General features: G+C 40.4%; 1 protein-coding gene and 1 pseudogene across 1 annotated transcript; both read left to right on the top strand.

Annotated features, from left to right (window-relative positions):
* Nucleotides 1-5,639: 5,639 nt before the first annotated feature.
* LOC113017540 (major histocompatibility complex class I-related gene protein-like) lies at nucleotides 5,640-9,839 on the top strand. The gene is made up of 6 exons (XM_026160691.1): nucleotides 5,640-6,119; nucleotides 6,726-6,998; nucleotides 7,846-8,166; nucleotides 9,331-9,414; nucleotides 9,598-9,615; nucleotides 9,743-9,839. The coding sequence occupies exons 1-6, from the start codon at nucleotides 5,792-5,794 to the stop codon at nucleotides 9,808-9,810; spliced, it is 1,092 nt and encodes a 363-aa protein (XP_026016476.1). The 5' UTR covers nucleotides 5,640-5,791; the 3' UTR covers nucleotides 9,811-9,839.
* Nucleotides 9,840-12,983: 3,144 nt separating this feature from the next.
* On the top strand, nucleotides 12,984-22,800 carry LOC113017542 (major histocompatibility complex class I-related gene protein-like; annotated as a pseudogene).
* Nucleotides 22,801-26,572: the final 3,772 nt, after the last annotated feature.

Genomic DNA, 26,572 nt, shown 5'->3' with positions numbered 1-26,572 from the left:
TCCTCAGCTCTTTCTGGGACAGTGGCGCGGCTGCCCTCTGTTGGTCTTCCTTGGTCTCTTGTGTTCTGGGGGCCTCTGGATGTCTGGAGTTTTGATCTCCTCCATACCTGCTTCATGCCCTGGAGGACGGGGCTGTGGCCCCCCCACACCCTCTAGCAGATCATTACATGAAGGAACCTTTTAAAAAACAACAAGCGCGTCCATGCACACAGGTACACACGGGTGATCACACCCACAAACTACACCCTTTTTGGCTCCTACCTCAAAGCACACTGTGTTCTGTTGATCTTACGTGCTGCACAATAATGTTTAATATTTAGTATTTACTGTCATATTCCCATATATCATTGTGATGTTCTTTATTCTATTACTCTTGTTCTCTTCTGCTTGTTTTCTTTTTTCTTTCTCAACAGGTGATCCAGGTGATTGATATATGCATTTTTTTTCTTTTTCTGCCCATTCTGTTGGTTTTTGTTTTTTGCCCTTCTCCCCTGTCCCTCTTCTCAGCTCTTTCTCTTTCTTTCTCCCGTTCTTTCCCCCAGTCAAGTCTGTCCCGTATTCAGCAAGTGAAAATAAAATAAACAATAAAAGGTGAATCAAATGGACCATTACGGCAAGGCTGGGATGGTCAATTTGGTAAAGTAAATCCGCTGGGCATCTTTCTTTGCCTTTAGACAACAATTCTGATGGCAAAAGAGCCAAACGGGACAGGCAAAAAAAAAAAAAAAAAAAAGTAAACCCTCTCTCAATACTGATTACTTACTGTAAGCATTATGTGTTCTTGCAGCCTCAAGTATGGCACACCATACATACTTAAGAAGTAGTTTCGCATTGTTGTAATTACTGAAACTTACTTAGCAGTTGCTATTGTTTTATTCTGTGTTTGTTGCCAATGTGTGTCTGCTCTTGTGGCATATGACGACCAAGCACTCTTTGATATCAAGTCATCCCACAAAACTTGGATAAAGCATAATGTGGGTGATCAAACCTCAACCCCGCTACGATCACTGGTGTTTAAACCGGCACACTTGTTTACTTGCCTGCTGTCATCTAATCTTTCAGATGAAGAGGGAGATGTGTAGGTCTTCTGCTGAGAGCTAAATCTTACCTGAGATGTGGCTGTTGGTTTAATTCTTTCTGCTATTCAGGTGGATTTTTTTTCCCAACTCAACGATCACTGGGGCTTCAGTGGATCCATCTTGCCTTTCCTGCTCATCTGGGTTTACCTAACTTGCTGGTGGTTAAAACATGTTTAAAACCAGAGTATTAGAAAAATGTATAAATCAAGAATGAAGAAGAGCAATAATAATAATAAGACTAAAACTCTTGGTTGTTTTGCGTGGATTATCTTTATGAAATTTAATTTAAAGTACTTACTCATCTAAGATGGACTTTTTTTGTTTTGTTTTTATGTTTGTTTGTTTTGTTTTACTCTTTTGCTTCAAGGCCTGTAAATGAGCTGCTTCCTAAATTATCTTTTGTTAAAAGGGTTGGCATAACACACATTTGCTTCAGCCAATACCTTTTTGATTAGCTTTATCTCGCGCTTTCTTGCTTTGTGCTAGATCTATATTCTGTATTCATTAAGATATTGGAATGCTTATCAAATGTATAAATAAAAAAAAGTAAATAGAACAGACCAGGTGTTGCAATGTGAGTTATGGGAACATTTGCCCATGCTTCATTAATTCTTCAATAAGCCAGGGCCAAGCCAGCTCCGATCAGCAAGAACCCTGTTATCATGGTTCCGAATAGGTAGATATCTTCAGCAGTCAGGCTCACCCGAGCCCAGACGTCTCGTTGAGAAGGGCTGTCAATTGCATTCAGGTGATCAAATCCATAATTCCTCTTTTAGGTTTTAGAGAACAGACTGTGAGAGAGTGTTCCAGGGAAAAGTAAGTAAAAACACAAGACAAGGACATAAGAAGCTAAGCAGGGAAGATAAGGGCAGGAGAGGAGAAAAGTGCGACCGCCTTCGCTGAGAGCCAAAAGAGTTCTGCCCAACTGTTAAGCTCAACTGTGTGGACTTGATTGGTCGGGTTGCTGTTGCTGTTCAAAATGCAGCAACTTGCCTTTTGTTGGGCAAGAAAGAGTGTTAAACCTACACTGGCCTCCAGTCCATTTCAGGATCTGACCTGCAGTTTGTGCATTGTGGTAGCTCTTCCTTTTCCTTTGAAGTGTTCTCACCCAAGGATGGATGGATTATAGGGTTTCTTTAATGGTGTAAGAGTTTTACATGAAAAAAAAAATTCTGAGGTCATGTGTGATATGGTGACCATTGTCAAATTTACCGAGGCAAATCTAATCATATAATTGAAGTGATCATTCTCAGCACAGGAAATGACATTGGTTTTCTAGCTTATTTTTTTTTAATCTAAACTGCCTAATGTGGTTGCAGACACTGAAAATCTGAAGCAACAGTATGAGACTATAAGACAATAGTCTGGCTCCTTTGGATGTGGATGAGTAGCAGCTCTACTCTGAGCCCCTTCCCGATGGCCGAACACATCACCCTATCTCTAAGGGTGAGGACAGCCACCCTTCGCCAATTGTTTTCGGGGTCTCATTCTTTCATGAGGGTAGGTGAGGGTAGGGACATAGATCAACTGGTAAATTGAGAGCTTTGCTTTTATGCTCAGCTCTCTCTTCATCACAACTGACTGGTACACTGTCCACATCGCTACAGTCTGTTTGTTGATGTCCCGCTCCCCTGTCCCAAGATACCTAACCATTTAAGTAGATCAATGCTTATATTGTAGTTTTTAGACTTAAAAAATATGCCCCACTTAAAAACGAAGTGCTGACTGAAGTGAGGGGGGGGACATAAATCATGTCATTAAACATGATTTATTGCAGAAAACTACTGAAGTAAAAATGAACACAGGGAAGCGCTTATCTTCAGAGTCTTCCGGCCAAAACAACAAACAAAACACCCCCTTTAACTAAAAATCAAACCAAGAACTCTCTAGCCGAAAACAAAACACAGTGGCTGAGCTCCCTGTCGAGCCAAAAACAGGAGAACCCCTACCTGCTTCCACTGTGATGAACTAATTACCACTGTAAAGGCACACCTTTGCTCACAATAAAAGAAAGAAAGCCAAAGTTACACAGAGTTTAAATTCACACACACTAAAGTTTGCTGCCCAAAGCACTGTAGCTCACAGCTCTGGCAAAATGGGGGAAGTGGCAGGGGCGTGGCAGTTTAGGATGGCAGACTATATGCCGTGGCTGACAAGCTGCAACACACCTCAGCTGTGGCTCATGAGGCAGACCTGTAACACAGGAAAGGAGAAAAAAAACTCTCTCACAGAGGGAGAGCCACTAAAGGTCAGCGACCGTAACAACATAACAGAAATGCCTTTTTAATTTAAAAAAATGTAATGATTAATAATTAATAATAATTGCTCTAATATGCTGAAGTTAAACACACCTCATATACCGAGAATGTAAACTAGACTTGCACCAGGAAACAAACCTTAACAATGGATTTAGCCCAACTTTGCTGTCACATTGCTTCTGCAGGTAAGATCATGATCCACAATCATTTTACTGGAGCAAATTATTTTTTAGTAAAGTATGCTAACTTTGACATGTATATAGGGATTTGATTCTGACTTTTAGAGCTCTTCATGGACACGCACCAGCTTACGCCACTGAACTTCTACAGCACTATGTCCCTAGCAGGTCCTCGAGGTCATGTGATCAGGGCCTACTTGTCATACAGCATACAAGGCTGGGAACTAAGGGACACAGATCTTTTGCCACTGTGGCTCCCAGACTGTGGAACTCTCTCCCACTGAGGTTAAGATCTGTGGGCTCAGTAGTCTCTTTCAAGAAACAACTAAAAACACATCTTTTTAGAATTACATTTCGTTAACTTTTTGTCTTTTTTTGTTTTATATCTTGTTATCTCTTTTTGAAGCACTTTGTGATCTTTTGTCTAGAAAGATGTATATAAAAAATATGTTACTTATGTTATCCCCATGAAACAATGGCAGTCTTAAATGGCATAAGCTGTAAGGAACTTGACAGATGTATTAATATTATTAGGAGAAAATCTTGGATCATTTTCTGATGGATGCAAGCATCAGAAGATGCATCTTTATTTTCCAGGAAACGGGCAGGAACAGGTAACATATAGATAAATGCTTATATTGTTTTTTGGGACACAAAAGAAATGCCTTTTCAATAATAATAATAATAATAATAATAATAATAATAATAATAATAATAATAATAATAATAATAATAATAATATCAATTAAACCCTTGTTCAAGTATGCTGAGTGTCAGCTGAGGTTAAGCACACCTCATATACTGATAGTGTGAACTAAACTTGCACCGGGAAACAAACCTTAACAAACCTGTAAAACCTGGGTGAAAGCAGGAACAGATGCAACAATAGATAAGCGTTTAAACTAAGTACTGCCAGCCCTGAAGATTTTTTCAAATGTTAGAACAACAATAGTTAACATTAAAGGGAAAAGCAAGAAAAAATACAAAGTAACTCTTGGCTATGATAATTCCTAATCTCTGCAGCTGCCACAGAACACCAAAGTACAAATATGCACACAAATATGTAATTCATGCTAACAGGAGGATGAAAAAATATTATCATGCTGTTACATTATTAATTTTTATAAAATTGATATTAAAAGAATAGAAATAAAGAAAAAGAAATAAAGAAAAAGAAATATGCAAACTCATTGCCTCTAAAAAAACTCATTATGAGTATATAAATTTGGAACTATTGGAACTAAGGAACTATTTTTAGTAGAACTTTATTTTTAATAGAATATTTATTCTACGTTTGTCATGTTCCTGGGTATGTTGACCCAGCGTTTTAGGTTTAGTTTACAGTATTTGGATGCTGTTTATGTTTAAGTTCATTAGATTAGCGAAGTTCATTTGGTTATTAGACTCCTTGTGTTTTCTTCCCCTGTATTTAAGTTTCCCCTCACCCTTTGTGTTTTATGCTGCGTGTCTTATGTTATCAAGTTTGTTTTGTCATGTCTGCGTCTCATGTTTCCTGTTTTATTTTGAAGGAGTCGTGTGTTCTTTGCTCATTGTATTTAGTTTCACTTCCCCTGTCCTGTCATTACCCTCATGTCAGTCAGCTGTTCCCCCATGTGTTCCCACGTCCCCTAATCACCTCCTGTGTAGTCCTCTGTTTTCAGTGTGTCATTGTCAGATCGTCTGCTTGGTTTCTAGGCCAAGAGGTCATGTCAAGTTTTCTTATGTCAGGTCCATGTTCCTGTTGTCGCTTTTTATTTAATTTAGCTCACCCAGTTTAGTTTATTGTTAGCACTGCCTTTTGCCTTTTGTGTGCAGTTCATTTGCCAGCCTCAATAAACGGCTCGTGTTTAGTTATTCAAGTCACGTTTTGTTTCATCTGCATTTGGGTCCACCTTTGACTCTACACACAGTCAGCCCCACTGATTGTGACAAAGTTGAATTATGTATTTATTTATTTATTTATTTATTTATTTATTTATTTATTTATGCGTGTGTTTCTGTCTGTCAGGATTATTTTTTCTGAAATTATTAATTACACTGCCACCATGTGGATCAGATAAAACACCCACAGTTAGGGGGAAAAAATGTGAATAGGACCAGGATTATGAACAGCTGGTGAAATTGCATTTCATCTTTTGATCTTAAATATTTATTAGGATCTCAAAAAATTCTATCTAACAATGTTTATAACCAACGTTCTGCAGCATATAACGCATGCAGCTTACATTTAAAAAAGTTCAAGCTGAATCACAATGAATGACTCATATTTCTAATAATGTCTATATTGTTTTTCTTATTTAATGTATCACGTTATCAATGTTTGTTTCCCACAGTGAAACACTCACTGGTGTATTTTATTACTGAATCCTCTGAAGTCCGAAACATCCCAGAGTTTATGGCAGTTGCAGAGGTTAAATGCACTGAGTTTGGTTACTGTGACAGCAGCAAAAAGATATTGGAAACAAGACAAGACTGGGTCCAAAAAACATTATATAATGACAAGGCTCAGTTGGATTCGTACAATGAACTTTGCTTTGCGATACTGCCATACGTCTTCAGAAAGTGGATTTCAAAGTGGCAGCAGCTGGCCAGCCAAAGTGAAGGTGTAGTATTTTCTCTTATACTTTATGTCACATCATGTTGTTAGTCTCTAGATTTTAAATTGTAATTTTGTGCATCTTGATTGTGACCAGAAATTTTACTAATGTGAACATGCTTCAAACTGCATGACAAAAGAATATCTTGTTGCATTCACAATCATCCAGGTAAGTAAATCTCCAAAAGTTGATTCTGTTCATCTGGACCATTTATAAGAAAAGGGAAACCTGCAGCTGAGACTGAAGAAGTCACTTGGATGAGTGACGAAACGTTTCTCCCACTGAAAATGCTACGTTCAGATGAACAGAATCAACTTTTGGAGACAAAAGAATACATGTACACATTGTTCTAAATAGTTGCCTTACATTAATTGCATTAATTATTAGTGCCTTCAAACTGCCTGTAATTATTTTTCTGGATACCCTAGATGGTTGAATTGTTTTTTTTCCTCTTGTCCTTCATCTTTTTCTTTTAATCATGAATTGCGCCTGTTTTCCAATATAATGTTGTCAGATCAGTTAAATCACAGGAAGAACACAACAAAGATAGAATAGCAGTGCCTCACAGTATTAATATTATTCATTTTAATTAATTTCTAATTCACTTTTCAGTTGTCAACACTTTACAGATGATGGAAGGCTGTGAATGGGATGAAAACACTGGAGAGGTGAATGGTGTGATACAGTATGGTTATAATGCAGAGAACCTTCTTGAATTTGATCTTAAAACAATGAAATGGATTGCACTGAAACCAGAAGCTGACATTATCGAACAGGACTGGAATGCTAATGGAAACTCAGCAGAAACAATCTTCCTCACTCAGACTTGTCCTGATTGGCTGAAGAAATATTTGAAAAATGGGAACAGCACCCTGCTGAGAAAAGGTAGAATCACATGAGTGTGTAAACTACATCCTTTATCTTTCTATTAATGATCTTTAAAAAAAAAAAACGGCAACGTGTGTTAACGTGTTGTTTTATGCAGATCAAAATGAAAATTAGTGGTGAAAACTGGGAAGTAAATGACACACAAGGAAAATAAATTATCAAAATAAATCCGCCGATTCATTTTCTGCCTCTTATTCTGGTCCAGATTATGGGGGCAGCAGTCTAAACCAGGGAGTAGCAGGTCTACTCTGACCCCATACTTACTAAACTCCTCCCCCCTTAGGTACAATTTTCCACCATTTGTAGCCACTATAACACTCTTTCAGTCACTACCTTGAGTTCATGTATACCCTTAATATACACACATACCTTCATTTACATGTATGCATGTACACACATATGTGTGCAAACAAATAAAACAAAATCTAAATAACATGAAATAGTCCCTCAGTCATCAGTGTCAAGGCTAATGGACCCAGACACAGACTTGGAAAATTTCACTTTAGTGTGTTTATTTACAGTGGTCCAAACTAAATACAAAAAGTATTATTGGAATTGAGGGGATCAAGGGAGGAAGGGTTTCCAGGCATCCAATATGTACAGATCTCACACTCACAGTTAGGCAGGTACCTGTGCACAGAAAACAGAGGGACAAAAAGTGAAACTTTTGCTCAAATTGCTTGTTCCATTTTAAATTATTACTTTTTTTATTACTATTACAGTCTTTCTTGATTAACATTTTTCATCAAACAAGTGTACTACATTTACTTCTTCTTTGATGTATACTGCTTTGCTTCTTTCACCGATTCTCACACCTTCTCTTTCCCACATTCCCTCTCTCCAGTTCTTCCTTCTATTTTTCTCCTCTGGAAGACTCCCTCCTCTCCAGTCAGCTGCCACGCTACAGGTTTCTACCCTCAAAGGGCCTTGATGTTCTGGAGGAAAGATGGAGTGGAGATCCATGAAGGTGTGGATCCTGGAGAGATCCTGCCCAACAATGATGGGACCTTCCAGATGAGTGTTGGCCTGAATGTTTCATCAGTCACACCTGAGGAGTGGAAAAGATATGAGTGTGTGTTTCAGTTTTCTAACGCTGAGGACAGCATCATTACCAACCTGAATAAAACCGTCAACTGGCAAAAAAACAAAATTAGACATGATCAAAGTAAGACAAACAGATTTGAGTTATTTTGTTTGCTGTTATTGTGGATCATGTTTAATGTTACGCTTAAATGTTTTATCGGATCCCAAGAAGAGTTGCTGTTACTATGGGAATTACTGATGGAGATCCTAAAAAAAAAAAAATTTCCAGCACTTCAACAAAACTGAAATTAATATTCTCAAGAAAACCATCAAGCTGAAATTAGTTTAGTACTTCTATGTTTCAAATTCAGCATCTGCAGTCTATGAAAGCCTTGGTTGTTTATTTGTGGCCCATTTAGGAGCATTTTGTTTGGTGAAAAACAGCTCATGTAAATGGGTTAAAAATTCAGTGACATGAATTATGGTGTGTCTGTTAAGCACTGTATATTGCTGCATTTGTGGTTACATCAGTCGAGTTGACATAGATATCATATCATATTTAAATCCAATATGTGACATATGTTATCAAAAAAGTATTCACACTAAAGAATGCATGGGATCATCATCATCATCATGAGTGGGATTTTAAATATAGAGATTATGGGAGAAAGCTGGCTGATATAACAGAGAGAATGTAGGTACTTTGTGTAAAGTGAACAGGTGGGAGGGAAGCAGTGCCAGGTTTATTCAAACTGTTCTATCATGGTGCATTTAGGAAGAGAAACTGAATAATCTAGAAAGAAGATCATGTGAAGAGTGTTCTGGAGCTGAACAGTATCAGACAGGATCATGAGTTTGAAGCTGGAACTCAAAGAGGTAATGCTCAATGTTGTCAGTGTGTACGGCCCACAGATTTGGATATTAGTTAGAAGAAAAAAAAGGAATTCTAGAGAAAGTTGGTTCAAGACGGTGCAGACAGTGAAGCTGTGATGCAAGGAGCAGATGTAGTAAAACACTTGGGGTCAATGATTTCAAAGCAAAGGCCAGTGCAGCAGTGAGACCTGCTACAATGTTTGGTTTGGAGACGATAGCAGAGGAGAATGTTAGGTACAGGCTGAGAAGGAGGCAGATGATCCGCTGTGGTGACCTCGAAAGGGAACAATTTAAATTAGATTTCTTTCATCAGGTTGAGTGTGTGGCTTCATGATCAAACAAATTGTCAAAAAAAATATTTTCAATAATTGGATGCAGTTTTATTCCATCTTATTTATCAGTACATTTTATCTTGTTTGTTGTCACTGAGCAGAAATCCTCATCATTGCTGCAGCGGTTGTTCTTGTTGTCATCATTGTTGCTGTCACTGTAATTGCCATTCACAAAATGAAAGAAGGTAAGAGATTTAAAGTTTATTTACCAGTCAGTAGAGACATAAATGCTTAATTTCATTATCTCTGCAATATAATAGTCTACATGTTAAACATTGTTACTTCTGATTTTTGTAAGAGAAGGTTTGATTGTTAGGCATTTAAAACTGTCCAAAATGAATTTTATTGATTTATTTAATTTATTTTAGGCAGATGCCCTTCCTCTTGTAAGTACACTATCCCCCTCTAATCTGGTATTCTCACCCTGGATTTAAATTATTTGATTAATATTGTGCTAATTTTATTTATTGTTAACTTTATTGTTATTATTATTTGGACTTTTGGATGTAACAGCTCCTCACAACACGATAGAACTCTCCGAAAGACCACACAGACAGACAGAGGAGTCTACACAGTGTTGACACCTGCAGTTAACACTGAACAAACAAGAACTGAGAAGATTTTCTATTTCAGTTTTGTTTTATGTAAACATGACTTTTTACACAAAATCTTTTTTTCCTTTGTTATTGTTTTAAATTCAAGTTAACTTGTAATAACTCAGGTAAAATGCATTTTAATATTTTATCATATCATATTTCCTATAGCAGTGCTATAGCTATTAATGATATAATGTATATATAATTTGTATGGTGTATTTATCCTGATGATCAGGTGGTGGGGGATAATGCTGGACAGACGTGTTCCTTGGTGGGGGTGTCGTTGATTGAGAAAAAACGAGTAGACACACGTTTGTTCACACCGTTTTTTAAGAATCTTTTTTTATTTTGTAGGTTATTTTGAATGTGTTAAAATAACATTCGGTAAAATAATGTAAAGAAGAATGAGATTCCTCAGCCGTGATGCAGTCAGAAATTAAGCAAAAGGCCTGAAATCCAGCCTTTGGGGGTATATGTAGAGTTATATGTAAGTGTTTTTGCTGATAGTTATTTCTGCTCTAATCACATCAGAAACGTAATCAAAATATAATCAAGAATTAATAAAGTCGAACAAGAAAATTATCACTACAATGAAATAATTCTAATAACCTTTCAACCCAGACTTTCTCTGTGTGTGTACTGCACAATGTCACATCTGCACTCTTTCTGTGCAGATGTGACCTTAAACGCTGTATGTGAGTGTAAAGAATAGAATGATGGAGGAAAACAATGTATTTTTGTTTAAAATAAGAAATCCTGTTGAAATAATGCTAAATCGAGTGAATTATGCTAAGTATGTGTCAATTGTAAGGAAATAGCTTTTACTAAAGGGGTGAGGGGGAAAGAGAACAACGAGGTCAGCTCAAATCAGATTTTTTCATGTGTTAAGTATTATAGCAAATAAGAGCTTAAGAATTTAGATGTCTACACAGTGTTTTGTTAGAAATGGTGACAGTGTAGAAGTTTCAAAGTAAAGGGACACTAAGTACTATGATAAGGTGGGTCATCGGTACCATGTGAGACATAAACATCGTCAGGTATCTCAGCCACGGTTGCTCTCATGGTCACTAAAACAACAAGTTATTGGGTGAAGGATGAAAGAATAGAGAAAAACATCTAGTACACGTGTAACAGAGTAGCAGCTGTACCTCTAAGCTTGAGTACTCACTTCTGGGAAGTTAGCTGTATCTGTGGTTTTCTGAACAGAAGAGATCCATGATACTTTTTAATTATTCAATGCTTTAATAAATAATAATCTTTAAAAAAGTGTCTCGACTGGTGATTCCTCAAAGTTGGTAAAGAAAAATTACCAGGATGGTACGAGGGAAACTTCTTTTGCAGTTCATCTGAAAAGATGCACTTACGCTTTGGGATCTTTTAAACATCATTAGGCACGTTGCTGTCTGTCCCGTCTGTGAGCGCAGAACAACTCGCAAAGCAGCAGTTCAGGGATGATGTCACACACATGGGTCCTCTGTCGGAATATAGGAAATCACTGACATTTTTATCAATCTTGAAAATCCCCCTGGACGCCCTGGACAGAACGTGAAAAATGAAAAGAAGACAGTTGGTCACCCTAGGTAATGGCATATTAAAGATATTTTTAAACAGGCGGGAACAGAGCAATGTGACAAAGATGTGTTAAAGATGCTTGTGAAGACCTCTCTACTTCCATGGTGCAGTCTTGCTGTACTCATCCCAGTACACCATCAGGATGAGGTGCTTTCCATAAGCTGACCCTACAGAGTGTTTATTGTACTTTAGCAGTCTGCAGGACAAGTACCAGATTGTTGCTGGGTGCCCAGTCTCTAAATCCCCCACCTCATGGTGGCCAAAGAAATGGTTGTGATTTTCAGACAATTCATGATGGTGCTTTGGTTCGTGATGTGCCACATTCCTTATAGGTGCATGGCAAGGTCGCCCACTGGTTAGCCAACATAAACGAATGTAAATCAATTAGCCGCAACCAACCAACCACATGACGTCATGTTCGGTATTAACAGAAGATGCCACTAAACATGTTGGTAAAACTTGAAGCACTTAAATCCAGCTTACAGACAGAGTTACATCTATGCCAGTTTTTGAGACCAGGGCTCCACGATGTAAATCAGCCTTGTTATGTGCAGCAGTTCATGTCCTTGTAAGCTGCTTGGCTGTTAGACTCTGATGGTCTATCACAGCTGAATGAAATCGAAGCTATGCCAGAAATTAAGGCAGAATAGAGACTTAGACTTAGAGCTTTTTATTGTCATTGTGCAGTTTCTTGCACAGCGAAATTGGGTAGCTGAACCACAAAGGTGCTAAAGTAAGAAGAAGAGAAACCAATATACAACGAAGGCGGAAAATAAATAAATAATTAAATAAATAAATAGAATAAAATAAAAAACAGTGTATATGTATACATATGTGAGTGGAACTATATACATGGTGTATGTGTAGGAAACATTGAAACAGACTGGGACCAAAATAATTGCACATGAGCCAAAATTATTGCACAGAACATGGAAAGACTGAGATGTTGCACATAGATGATCAACAGCAGTGTCAGGGTGGATGTGTTGGGGAAGTCTTTACACACTCTTAGTTTGCATTAAGAGTTCTGACAGCCCTCGGGAAGAAGCTGTTCTTTAGTCTGTTGGTTTTGCACCTGATGGATCTGAGCCTTTTTCCAGAGGGCAGGATGTTGAAGAGGTGGTGGTTAGGATGGAGGTGGTCCTTTATAATTGCCCTGGCTCTGGAGAGACATCTTGAGCTGGCAATTAAGTCCAGGGAGGGGAGTGGACAGCCAGTCACCTTCTCTGCAGTTCTGATGACCCTCTGTAGTCTCTTCTTGTCAGCTGTTGTGCAACCAGCGTACCACACAGGGATGGCGTGCACCAGCACACTCTTGATAGTGGCACGGTAGAAGGACACTAGGAGTTCAGTCTGCAGCCTGTTCCATCTCAGAACCCTCAAGAAATGGAGGCGCTGCTGGGCTTTCTTGACTAGGGCTGATGTGTCTGTGGACCAGGATAGGTCCTCGGATATGTGGGTGCCGAGGAACTTAAAGGAGGACACCCTCTCCACATAGTACCTTTTATGGATAGGAGAGGGGGATCAGTTCTTGTTTTGCGGAAGTCCATGATCACTTCCTTTGTTTTCTTGGTGTATGCAAGTGAATGCAAGGGAGGATCAAAGGTAAGTAGTGTGATTTAAACTATGCTGAGTGGAGACTGATTGGCTTGAAGAAGATGGGCATGAAAATTATTTTACTACAGTGCTGATGTTGGCATTGAGTTTTACAGTGTGGTAAAGTGGAAAAGATGTAAAGAATAGAGAAGGAGTTAAACACCTGGGAAAGCAGGCAGACGACTTAAGCGCTTTGACTGCTCCGGGAGAAAAGAAAAGCGCTATATAAGAATCAGTCCATTTACAATTTATCATAGTGATTGTATGCACTCACATACTTACTAAAATTTGGCATAAGCTTCATTTAATTCTCTTTTTTATTGTTAAAGGCTATCCCCGGTGTTAGCAGGACATGTATGCAGCCCTGAAATGTCATGGTCAACCTACCACACTGCTGAAATAAAACAAAAGAATCCAGAGAGTAAAAGTTCTTTAAAATATCAGCCTTTCACTCCACCCGCAAATTGGTAGTTTGGTTTTGTTCCTGTAACAGTGCAGTGGGTGTAGAGCCTCTATTTTTCTGTCTGCAGATATGATGTTAGCTATGGCCTCTGCTGACATCTTACTGGTTTATTGCAGCTTTTGTGGCTTTATTTTTTTTTCCAGATGTTCATATTTTGCAAAGGATGAGTGGTTGTAAATGGAGTGATGAGACTAATTGATGGATACAATCAGTATGGTTATGATGAAGAAGACTTTATAGTGTTTGACCTGCAGATCACTGCAGATCACTCCAAAACCACAGGCTGTCATCACCAAACTAAGATGGAATATGGAACATGCCCGATTTCAACATAATAAAAGCTCTTCAAGCCATTTTTGCCCTAAGTTTTTAAAGAAGCATTTCCACTATGGGAGGAGCTTTCTGGAGACAGCAGGTATAATCACATAATCTGATGTAGTAAGCGGGGAAATTCATATGGCTTCCTTTTTCTAAGATAGAGTACAAATCAGAATCTAACATTTGTCGCTTTTTTCCTTTCTCTCTGTTGTTCTTCCCTCAGTGTCTCTCCTCCAGAAGGCTTCCTCCTCTCCAGTCAGCTGCCACGCTACAGGTTTCTATCCTTAAAGAGCCAAGGTGTTCTGGAGGAAAGATGGAGAGGAGCTTCATGAAAGCGTGGATAATGGAGAGATCCTCCCCAACAATGATGGGACCTTCCAGATGAGGCTCTACTTTAAAAACCTAAAAAATAAAAAATAAAAAACTTAATTCATTCCTATTTTCTTTTAATTGTATCGTGGTCTTAGATTCCTGACAATAAAGCTAGAGATGAATGTCAGGGAGCTGCTCATGTTACCGTAATTAAACTCTTTGCCACAAGTCTTGGTGCATGGTTCATCATCCAGGCAAGGCTGAGGAAGTCACTTTAATGAGTTACGAAAAGTTTCTCCCACTAAAAAAGCTACTTTCAGATTGACTGAATGAACCTTCTGGGTCTTTGCCACAAGGCGTCGCTGTTGTCCAGTCTGCTTAACAAGACTATTCAGCGATCATATATTGGCCAATAAGCCACAAACAAAAATAATATTCAACCTTCCTACTTCCTGTGGCAGCTCAGCAAGTTCATCTGCAGGACCTGCTGGTTATTTGTTTTACACTGCCGTTATCCAGTCTGTACTTTGCACGTCTGTACAGGTCCAGGGTAAGGAAACAGATAGAAAACATCTCTGCAGACCCCTGCAGACATAAACTGCGCCAATTTTCAATTTAGGCAACACTGATGAAAACTTTGAAACAACGCAATGTTAAATCATTCAGTAGTTTGCATAGTTTCACAAGACTTTCTATGGTTTCTTATTATTACTGCAATTTTAAAAAAAAGGTTTTGTATGTAAGAACTGCAGATTTAAGTGTTTCCATGGTTACAAGCGTGCTAACTGGAGAAACTGGAGGAACAGGGGGAGGGACACGGGTTGGTCACTTACTGTCGGTGGACGACGACTTGTTGATTCACATTTCTGTAAAGAAAAGGAATAATAGTTATGACCTTAAAGATAGAGAAACGATGAAGTTGTGTTTGCTGCTTATCTTCTGTCGTAGTTTATTTGCAGGTAAGAAAAATATTTTATCTCTAACAGCAGTAACCTGACCTTGAGCAGCTTTTACTTTCATTGTACTTTAAAGCACTTTTGACATTTTTAATTGAAGTTTAGAAGACAGTTTCTGGAATAATAAGAACATGAAACAGGACAGAATTTTCTTATTAGTACTGAAAAAACAGCTCGGTGTATAAGACACACACACACACACACACACACACACTCTCTCTTCACTTTACTGGATTTTCATCCGTTTCTACAGCCTAATCAAGCTCTTATTTTATGTTCACACTCTATATACCCTCTGTAACTCTACTAATTCTAATATAAAAAGAATGCACCCTCAGCACAGAAAAACAGAAAAGTCAGTGATGTACAAATGTAGCAAAAATAGGAAACATTAGAACTGTAAATGTTTTCTTCCTTGTCTGCAGATTAACAGTCCACAGGTTGGGTGCTCGCACTCTGATTCGTTCCCTGGAGATGAAGGAGAGAGAGCTCAGAGGACAGCAAGATGGAGGAGTGAAGGAGAAGGTGGTGCAGCTCAGTGTCCAATCAGGAGTGAGCAGTTCTTTCACCACCTTCATTGCTGTCAACAAAGACAACAGAGAGGCGATCCAAGGACCTCTGCACCGCAGACATATTCTACCACCCTGTGAGGTTTGTTTAAAGCAAACAAAGCAATACCATGAAACTGTTAACAGCAGGATGTCAGAGTCAATAGAGAGGACTCAAAAGAGCAACTTCAAATCAAACTATTTATGTAGTAGGTGTTTCTTTGCCAATGTCTTTCCCCTGCATTAGAAAGTAATAAGCCAGATGGAAGTACAACACACATCTATGCATTTCTATAAAAACTGACCTGCCCTGAACTTAAAATCTCTCTCTCTCTCTCTCCTTGTTTTTCCTTAAAGTGATGGCTGTCCATTCTTCCTGTAAAAGTTGTAAATATAAACCTGAATGAATGGGAGTAGAAACTGTGTGTGCGCATGAAGACATGCTTGTGTCGCTGAGATTGAACAGATTTATGTATGTTCACGTAGCCAAGTGATAATCATATATAATAATCACTGAATAGTAATAATGTTATTGAACAGGTTAAACATTTAGATATCACAAAAAGTTGCAAAAAAGCAAAAAAAAAACCCCACACACAGCTGTGAAGTCAGCTGCACATGAATAACATTAGTACAATGACAACTTTAATCAGAGTGAGTTCAGAAGATCCAAAAGTGGGACACTAAAAACAAGCTAGTGAAAGCAAAAAGTGACTTTGAAAAATTTATTTCATAGAATTAAAGCACTGATAGGAAAAAAAAACTAAACATGAGAAGAATGGCAATCCTGCAGCGACCAATCAAAGAAGACTGTAATGGCTGCATTGTAAAGAAGTGAGTGAAGAAAGCTGATTTTTTTTTAGTTTTTCTGAGATATGCAGAGTTTTAACGAACAATTTGAACACTATTATTCATTTACATTATTTGTTCTCAACAGAGATGGGCAGTAATGCGTTACAAGTAACGTGTTACTGTAATCCGATTACGGGCACTTGCCCTGGTGGCCATTCTTTCAGTGGGCATTTCTCAACAACAACTACAAACACTAGTGAAGTGAATGGGCATTTAATTAAATAATGAAACATTTAATTAAATAATTAATGGCATATTTAATTCATTCATTTTGTCACTCCTGGCCCTCCACACCTCACTGCCATGATTGTTTGTGTAGTTATTGGATTCTAAAACTACTAGAATAGAATAGAAAACACATAAGATGCAGTCTCTGTTTTTTCTTCACCTTATTAATTTGAACTGAACTGAAATAAATCCGTTCTTTTCTGTATGTTTTTTTTTTTTTTTCTTTTTTTTTTCTTTTTTTTGGCCTGTCCCGTTTGGCTCTTTTGCCATCAGAATTATTGTCTAAAGGCAAAGAAAGATGCCCAATGGATTTACTTTACCAAACTGACCATCCCAGCCTTGCCGTAATGGTCCATTTGATTCACCTTTTATTGTTTATTTTATTTTCACTTAATGAATACGGGACAGACTTGACTGGGGGAAAGAAGGGGAGAAAGAAAGAGGGAAAGAGAAACAGCTGAGAAGAGGGACGGGGGAGAAGGGCAAAAGACAAAAACCAACAGAACGGGCAGAGAAAAAAAATGCATATATCAATCACCTGGATCACCTGCTGAGAAAGAAAAAAGAAAGCAAGCAGAAGAGAACAAGAGTAATAGAATAAACAACATCACAATGATATATGGGAATATGACAGTAAATACTAAATATTAAACATTATTGTGCAGCACATAAGATCAACAGAACACAGTGTGCTTTGAGGTAGGAGCCAAAAAGGGTGTAGTTTGTGGGTGTGATCACCCGTGTGTACACCTGTGAGCATGGACGCGCTTGTTTTTTGTTTTTTAAAAGGTTCCTTCATGTAATAATCTGCTAGAGGGTGTGGGGGGGCCACAGCCCCATCCTCCAGGGCGTGAAGCAGGTGTGGAGGAGACCAAAACTCCAGACATCCAGAGGCCCCCAGAACACAAGAGACCAAGGAAGACCAACAGAGGGGCAGCCGCGCCACTGTCCCAGAAAGAGCTGAGGAGAGTCCCAGATGAGGGCTCACTCAGCAGCCGCGGAGCAGAAGCCAGGGGGAGTTGCAGTGACGCGCCCGTGAGCTCCGCCAGCAGCCAGCTGCGCCTGAGTGACCGAGCCCCAGGCCGAGAGGCCGGGGGCACCCCACCTCCGAAGTGGCCCGAGCGAGCCCCAGGCTCCAGGCCCCGATAAGCGGCCGCCAAGGAGTGAGCCGGTGTGTACCTGGACGCCCATCCCCGGACACAAAGAACCACCAACGCACCGATGTCTGAGGGGGTCCGCCACTGGCAGGGGAAGTGGTGGTAGGGGGAGATAGGCCTCCAAACCTTGGAGGGCCTGAGATGTCCCCAGAGAGGTGGCGCCTGACACCCAACCTGACATATAGACACAGACATACAGGCACACACAGATACAAACATCCATTCCCACCCTCATGCTCTCATATGCACTCACTCCACACTCAACCAACGTGGAGACATACATAAAGAGACGTTGTACACACGATCACACTCCCCAAGCATACTCTACAAACCGGGTCTAGGTGCCCCCGCCCCTGGAGGGGGGAACTGCACCCAGACCCAGGTGGTGTTTCCCTTTTCCCTGCGGTGGGGGGAGGCAGACCGCCCCGACTCCGCAGCAGCAGGAAGGCTCCACACTCCAGACCGCAGTCGGACGGCCAACTCCTCCCCCTAGTCCTAGCCCCCCTGCTCCAGCAGGTCGCAGAGAATGGGGGTGAGAGAAGACTCCAAACCTCCCTCCACCCGCTCATTGTAATGTTGATGCATGTGTGTTCTAAGGTGTAATTAAAACCCAGGAGGGCATGGAGCTACCTGCCAGAGAGCAGCAGGTAAGCGCATGGTCCCTCCTGCTTGCCCTCAATGTCTACGTGTATTTAAAATTGAGAGGTGGGCAACGATGCCAGGGGTGGGGTGTACACCCTGATGGTACTTTGGACTCCGTGTATCGTGCTCACCCCCAAGATCCTATATGTATGTGTAATGAGAGTGTGAGTAATGTGAATGTCTAAGTTGTGGGATAAAATTGAGGCAGAGGCAGCCAGAAGGGGACAGAGGGGGGGGTAGCCTCCTCTGCACCCTGGTGACATACCCCTACTCCAAGGCCCTGCATGTGTGGGTGGTTGTGGTGGAGCGGGAAGAGGGAGGCAGCTGGAGATGGGGAGGGAAGGAAGGGAGGGGCAAGTGACCCCTCCCTGGGGCCAGCTCCCCCGCTGACCCCAGTAGGCACCCCCATACTCCGCGACCCGCCAGGGAAAGGGGGCCCAGGCCCATCCAGACCGGGCCCAGTGCAGCAGCGCCGCCCGGCCCCACAGAGCCCGGGACAGTCCACCCAACCCCACCACAGAGAAAACTGCACCCACCCCACCATCCACTCATCTTCCAGACTACATAAGACAATAAACACCAAGGCTGAGATCTTCCTCCACCTCTCCTGTATCTCCCCCTCCTGCAGAGGGAGCTCCTGAGGAGAGGAAAGCTCCTGCAAGATGTGACAATCTCCCCCACCAGTTGAAGAGCCCCCCAGGTGGCTCGACGCACCGGCGGCACCCTGCTCCAGGGCTGGGCCCCCATGCACCCACCCGCCCACAACCCCGGCAACACACCAACCAGGACCCAAGCCCCCAAGGCCCGGTCCGGGTCCCAGCCCAGAGACGGAGCGCCCCCAGAACCTCACGCCCATCCCGGACCCACCCAGGGGCAGCCAGGCTACCAGGTCAGTAACCCACGTCCGTCAGCACAGACCCTCCCCTAGCCCCGCTGCACGCAGCCGCGAGGAAACAGTCACCTGAGAGCCAACAGAGCCCCTAACCGGACATGACCGCTACCCCGGGTTGAGCCCCCCAAGGAAGATGCCTCCGGGGAACCCCCCGACGCCCTAAGCCTGTCCCTACCCCCACACCAATCACAACAGTGAAGGCGGGACCAAACTATGACCCCCCACCCCCACTAGGTGATGGAGCTGATCAAAGGAGCCCAGAGCAATTGATCTGATGTGGTGGCAGAGGCTGTATCAAGACTAATGTAATCTAATAGATAATTTCTATATTGGTTAGAATTAAGATTATTTTTATTTTTCCAGTTCATGAGGACTGTTTTCTTGGCTATGCATAGGGCAGTGAAAACCATATGGGCGATATTCTTTTCTGAAGTGACATTATCTAAGCTGCCCAACAAACACACTAAGGGGGAAGTTGGAATGTTACATTTCAGACACTTCGATAAGTCTTCACATATCTCGCGCCAAAACTTCTGAACTGGTGGACAGAACCAAAGAGCGTGGATATAATTGTCCGGTGAATTGGTTTGGCAGTGTGAGCAGTTGTTGGTAGACGTAAAGCCCATCTTGAACATCCGATGACCTGTATAGTGCACTCTATGTAATATTTTGTATTGAATTAATTGAAGACTGGGATTTCTAATTAGATGAAAGGTTTTTAAGCAAATCTGAGACCAGAAGTTTAGGTCTAAGTTAACTGATAAATCCGCTTCCCATTTTGCAATAGGAAGTGATATTGATTCATCTGTTTTAGAAAGCATTCTGTATATTTTGGATAGTAATTTGGGGGGTTTAAGAGTAAGAAATTGAACCACACTTGGTGGTGTTTGTAGTTCAACTTGACCCGGTTTAAATTTCTTTTTTACTATGGATTTAATTTGTTGATATTCTAAAAATCTTTTCTTGTTGATCCCATATTGTGTAACTAGTCCGTCAAATGAAATAAATTCTGTTCCTTCTAGTATATGTTCTAAATATTTGATTCCTTTATCACTCCAATCTGAAAAGTTTATCATATTATTGTTTTGTAATATGTCAGGGTTGTTCCAGATAGGTGTACGTTTGCATGGGATTAATGAAGACACCGTCAATTTTAGAAACTCCCACCATGCTGTCAGAGAAGAGCTGATGTTGATGCTTTTAAAGCATTCATGTCGTTGGATGTTTGAGCTGATAAATGGTAGGTCTGAGATCTCTAGATTATTGCAGAGTGCTTGTTCTACATCTAGCCAAGGTTCATCAAACCTTGTAGATGTGAACATACTTAAAACTGTGATAAAACAATCACTTATAATCACTGTCGTTTGTCCTGCCCTTAACAATTGTATCTTAACAGTTGTTCTGATTCTTATAATTTGTCATCTAGATGTCTACTCCTGGGTTAAATTCGTTTCTGTCTCTTGTCCTTCATCTTTTATTTTTGAGGTATCACATCAAGTTAATTTGTACATGTTACAGCATAGGTGGAACATAAAAACTGTATTTAGTGTTTATAAAGTATAAATGTGAGGGAATGTCTCAAGACCTATAAAGTGGTTGAGTTTCGGCACCTTGCCAAAGCACGTGGAGGCAAGAGAAGGTCTTCAGGATGTGGAGATCATGAATGGAAAATGTGGGGCTGGTGTCAAACCAAAATGCTTGAACTATGGAGGAGAAGGTAGTGCTGCCTACTGAGGATGTGAGACGATGAAGCAAGAGGCTGATTTCCAACATTGGACAACCTTAAACCCATTTCTTTTGTTTTGGTACCTCCCACCAGAGGTCCAAGTGGAGCTGTGGAGCAAGCAGGTGTTTAACAAAATAACACATTTCTGTTTCATAGCCTCAAGTTAAAGTAATGTCAGTTAAATATGACGTGTGGAAATAATGCAAATTGCGTTTTTTCCTTAACTGTTCGCATTTCCTTTCCTTATCTGTTTTTCTTTCTCAACTTTCAATACTACTTTCATCCACGTTCACTCACTCTACACAACTTCTATCTTCCTCCTGTCCAGTTCTTCCATCAGTGTCTCTCCTCCAGAAGACTCCCTCCTCTCCAATCAGCTGCCACGCTACAGGTTTCTATCCTGGCAGAGCTGTGATTTTCTGGAGGAAAGATGGGGAGGAGATTCATGAAGATGTTTATCTTGGAGAAATCCTCCCCAACAATGATGAGACCTTCCAGATGAGTGCTGACCTGAGCATATTATCAGTCACACCTGAAGACTGGGGAAGGTACGACTGTGTCTTTCAGCTCTCTGGTGGTGAGGACATCATCACAAATCTGAATGAAAGCATTATCAGGACCAACTGGAAAGGTGAGAAAAACATATTTAAGTAATTTAGTTTGTTGATACTGTGGATTGTCTAAAATGTGAGGCTTGAATCTTTCTTCCTGGCTTCTTTTTTCATTATTAATATTATTACTTTGGGAATAACTGATGGAGATCCAAGCTGGGCTGGAAAATATGTACATTCTTCGAGGCTGTTAATGCTGTTAATATTCTTAAGATTAAGAAAAAAAACTTATTTTTTTAGTCTGTGAATTAAAAAAGTTCCACTAATGTTTCATACAAAAGCCATTCCACGATCAGTGGACTAACTGAAATTGTTTTATTTTTTTAACCCTCCAGCTCCTGTCAGTGTCACTGAACTCTCTGTGTGACTGAATCAACATCACGTAGACAAACACAGCACCCTACAACCGATGATACACCCCTCCAGTTAGACAAGTTTAGGGAACCGAAGATTCATGGTTATTTTATTAGTGATTTTTCTAAATAACAGTTTTTAAATTTCTAGTAATTTTCAATACCATCATATGATCATTCAGTTGTTACTGAAAGAGACAAGTCAGAATCTGTAATATCCATTTCAGTCAAATTAATCTATTTCATCCATATTAACAACTTTTAGTAGTTTTCAGTTTGAGTTTCAGAGCTCAGAAACATCGAACTGTCCCGTGTGTCTCCAACACTGCCTGTTCTCCTGTGTGGGTATTAAAAGGTCGCTCTACATTTATTATGTTCTTAAGTGTCAAACCAGAGCCTGACCCACTGCTTTCAGCTGGATCAGCTGGCCAAAGGTTTTTGGCAGTGTCATGCAACACTTTGCTTAAAGTTGTTTTATTTTCCAATAAAATGAATTTATGATTTTTTTTCCCCAATGTTATGAGTGTATATCTGTGTCACGAGTGTGTATCTCAATAATGATATGCAGATAAGATGCAATTATGCCCCTTCTGGCTGCCTTGATAATTATTTTATTCAACTTAATGTCAAATATGACAGCCTCGCAATCATTTTCAAAATTTAGTGATAATCATCAGCCAGAAAACTCAAAGCATAAAAATGTGACAGAAATCAGGGATTTTTGGGGGGATACTGTCCTGTGTTTTGTTGCTCACATAAAAATGGTTTTCAGTCATGTTTCATTCAAATACAAATAAATAAAAATGATAAATCTCTTAACTACTGTATTTGTTTTCTTTATTGACTTTTTTTTAAAAGCTCTATTAAAATGTTTTTAGAAGCATTAAGGGCTAAACTGCAAATACACAACCTTATTAATTTTTGTTCAATTTTCTAAAAAAGACAGAAAGATGTTTATCATCGTAGAGAAATGAACGCCCCTGATATATTTTTAAGAAAAAAAATTGTCTCAAGTAAAAACAATTTTGTAGAACAGGTTAAATGTTGTTGTTAGGCCTTAAATCCACATATCAGACACTGATCAACAAACGTGTTTTGTGTTGTGTGAACTTTAGATTTTTTTTTTTTAAAGAGCTTTTTTCTCTTTTAGAACAAAACAAATATTTGGACATTGTGTAGGTTTTTTATGCAGTAAGTGCATATGTGATAATTCCTTTATAAATGCACACAAAATGTCACATGCATGGTTAAATGTCCTCGGCACTGCTGTAGGTGAACGAGGCAGCCGATCATATGCATGTAATTTAGCTCTTTCCCAGAAGGCGTCACTGCTGAGCTTTCTAATTAAAGCTCAACCGGAAAATTACACTTTGTACACACTGTATAAATGCTTACGGCAATTTTACAGCCTTTTCACTTTTCTGTTTACTGCGTGTAGTTTATAATGAGCCCATGAACGCTGTCTGGTCTGCTGATCCAAGACCTCTTTGAGGTACTTATCTCGAACATGCTTTTTGACCAGAGTCTTTCTGACTCAGACTGATGGCCAAACTTTTCACAGCTATCAGAGGAAACCAGCAGCTTTTTCAGTAAGGTAAGAGATGCTGTGTGTCTTATATTGCTTGGGCTCAGGTGGTTGTTAAGACCCAGAAACATCAGCTGTTTGGGAAAATATGACATGACAGTTCACTCTGCATGTTCTGAACTTCTCTGTTTCCCTGTCACAAAGTGACGTGGCGAGCATAAAAGTGGACTGACTGAGGCAGACTTCCTCAGAGTCTGCCTCAGTCCACGTAGTCTGTAGACTGCCCCCATCTGCCCCCATCTGGCAACACAGCTCATGGGGGTGATCGTGGCTCAAGAGTTGGGCGTTCGCCTTGTAATCGGAAGGTTGCCGGTTCGAGCCCCGGCTTGGACAGTCTCGGTCGTTGTGTCCTTGGGCAAGACACTTCACCCGTTACCTACTAGTGGTGGTCAGAGGGCCCAGTGGCGCCAGTGTCCGGCAGCCTCGCCTCTGTCAGTGCGCCCCAGGGTGGCTGTGGCTACAATGTAGCTTGCCATCACCAGTGTGTGAATGTGTGTGTGAATGGGTGGATGACTGGATATGTAAAGCGCTTTGGGGTCCTTAGGGACTAGTAAAGCGCTATACAAATGCAGGCCATTTACCATTCTTACCATATAGATGGACAGAGATTCACCAATCACTTAAAAACTGTTCTTATAAATTCTACAGAACAATTTCAAAATTCTGTTTCTCAAAATTGTGAAGGTTTTGAATATCTCATCAACTAAAGTTCAAGAAAAATAGATCACGTGGAAGCAGGCACGTGCAGAGGGGGGGGGCTAGAGGGGCTTGAGCACCCGCCCCTTTCCTGATGGGTGCCCAAAGTGCCCTTTTGTTGAGGCAACTTTTTTTTAAAAAAAAATTATTATTATTATTTTTTTAATGTGTGTGTGCGTGCGGAGTCCTTTCTGTGCCCCTCAACAATAATATTTAACTATTAATCACAGTTTTGCTAAATAAAAGGATCTGGCTTGCATCAGTCACATGATCACTATTAACCAATGGTCGCCCTTGACGGCAGAACGCGCTGGTTACGAGCCGGGAACGAGCTCACAAAGAGCACGCGCATTTGTTGCGGTCCGGAGCTGTAGGAGAAACACAAGTTAACTCAGAGACACAGACTGATGCGACAAAACCAGTAAGTAGGTGTACAGCGTACACTGTAGTGTGTAGCACCCAGGAGTATTGGCTTATTACGTACACGTTGGTAAGCTGTCTTGTTGCAACTGACGAACTGAAACAAACGAGCGTGCTGTGTGTGCAACAGCGCGACAAACATTACCTGTCCTTTTATTAACTGCACAAGTAGTGCTGGTCACAGCTGCTGGCTACCTGTGCAAGGCTGTCATGGGTCTGTAGCTTTGTCCCCGTTTTAGGGAACATATTTAGTTTTAAAGTAAGTTTTCGGGCTTTTCCTGCCTTTCTGGAGGGATTATATTTCACTAAAAACGATCTAATATGCATGTCCACATAATTATGCATTATTATAATATTTTAAAAAACACACGCTGTATTTTAAAGAACATACATTAAGAAGCAGATTATATTAGATTTATATTTTAAATAAGACAAAATTTGGATTTTACAGCAGTAAAATGATTGTATCTCTACAGTTTAAACATGTAATAAGCTTTGCCCCTGCACAGAGTGGATAGTGAAACAAATGGAATCATCATAAATACATTATTTCATATTTATTACTTCCCCCTCCTCATTGCTTTATTATTGTAGCTCTAGTAATAAATAATAATGTAAGGATTCTGGATCAGCACCGTGATGCCCATAGTATATACAGTATTCTGAAGAAGGTCTAAAATGTCACTGTGTGTGCGTGCATGTGTGTGTTTTATTTAGATGGATTTTTAAAAAAAATATTACTCATGATATAACATTGTCCAGACATGGCTGGTAAGGACATGAGGAGGAAACAGTAGGAGCTGTGTGAGGCTACTAAAAGCAGGGCTATAACATTTTTCTGTCATCATTTAGATTAAGTGCTGGAGTTGTTAGGTGTGGATAATTAAATTATAGTTCATTGCAATAGCAAGTTGTGCCTTGTTCTCAGATGGACAGCAAGTGGAGAGTGATATATGAAATGATGGGATGGAAGGAAGAAGAGAAGCAAAGAGTGATTCACAGGCAGAGCCTAAATTATTTCTCACAGTTTTTTGTTGCCTTATGGTTCCAAGCGCTGTCACCAATCTTTGCATTTTGTTATTATCTCATGACACTTGTTTAATCAGCTACCATCTCTCCTATGGACTTTTTACTGTCTACAGTCTCAGATCAACACAGCCCTGCCCTCCAGCACTATCAGCAGCAGGAGCAGCAGAAACCCCTCAACAGCAACATTGTACTGTGGCTGTAGCTCAGGTGGCAGAGCAGGTCAGCCACTAATCAAAAGGTCGGTGGTTCGATCCCAGGCTGCCTCCTGGCTGCATGCCAAATATCCTTGGGCAAGATACTAACCCCATGTTTGCCTACTGGTGGTGGTCAGAGGGCCCGGTGGCGCCAGTGTCCGGCAGCCTCGCCTCTGTCAGTGCGCCCCAGGGTGGCTGTGGCTACAATGTAGCTTGCTATCGCCTGTGTGTGAATGACTGAATGTAGTGTGAAGCGCTTAGGGGCTTTACCTTGTTGCCCATATTAGATTCTTGATGAATGTGTGTTGTTGTTATTCAGCCTGGTTCAATGTGCCCCTTTTTAACTTTGAGCACCCGCCCCTTTAAACCTCTCTGCACGGCCCTGCGTGGAAGAACTGAACATTTTATTGTGATAGAAAAATGAATGTATTTAGCAAATAGACTGAGATGAACCATGATGGCAGAACAGAATTGCAGGGGTGAGAGGATTTAGGACAAGATGCCCCCCTGCAATCTAGGAGCTGTTGGTGGTAAAGATGAAAACTGAGGCTTAGATGGAGTTCAATGATTTGTAATGATATAATTCTTAATCCAAAT

Source organism: Astatotilapia calliptera, unplaced genomic scaffold (assembly GCF_900246225.1).
Source record: "Astatotilapia calliptera unplaced genomic scaffold, fAstCal1.2 U_scaffold_145, whole genome shotgun sequence".
Taxonomy (NCBI): domain Eukaryota; kingdom Metazoa; phylum Chordata; class Actinopteri; order Cichliformes; family Cichlidae; genus Astatotilapia; species Astatotilapia calliptera.
The sequence above is the reverse complement of the archived record's forward strand: the minus strand, read 5'-3'. Positions and strand labels throughout refer to the sequence as shown.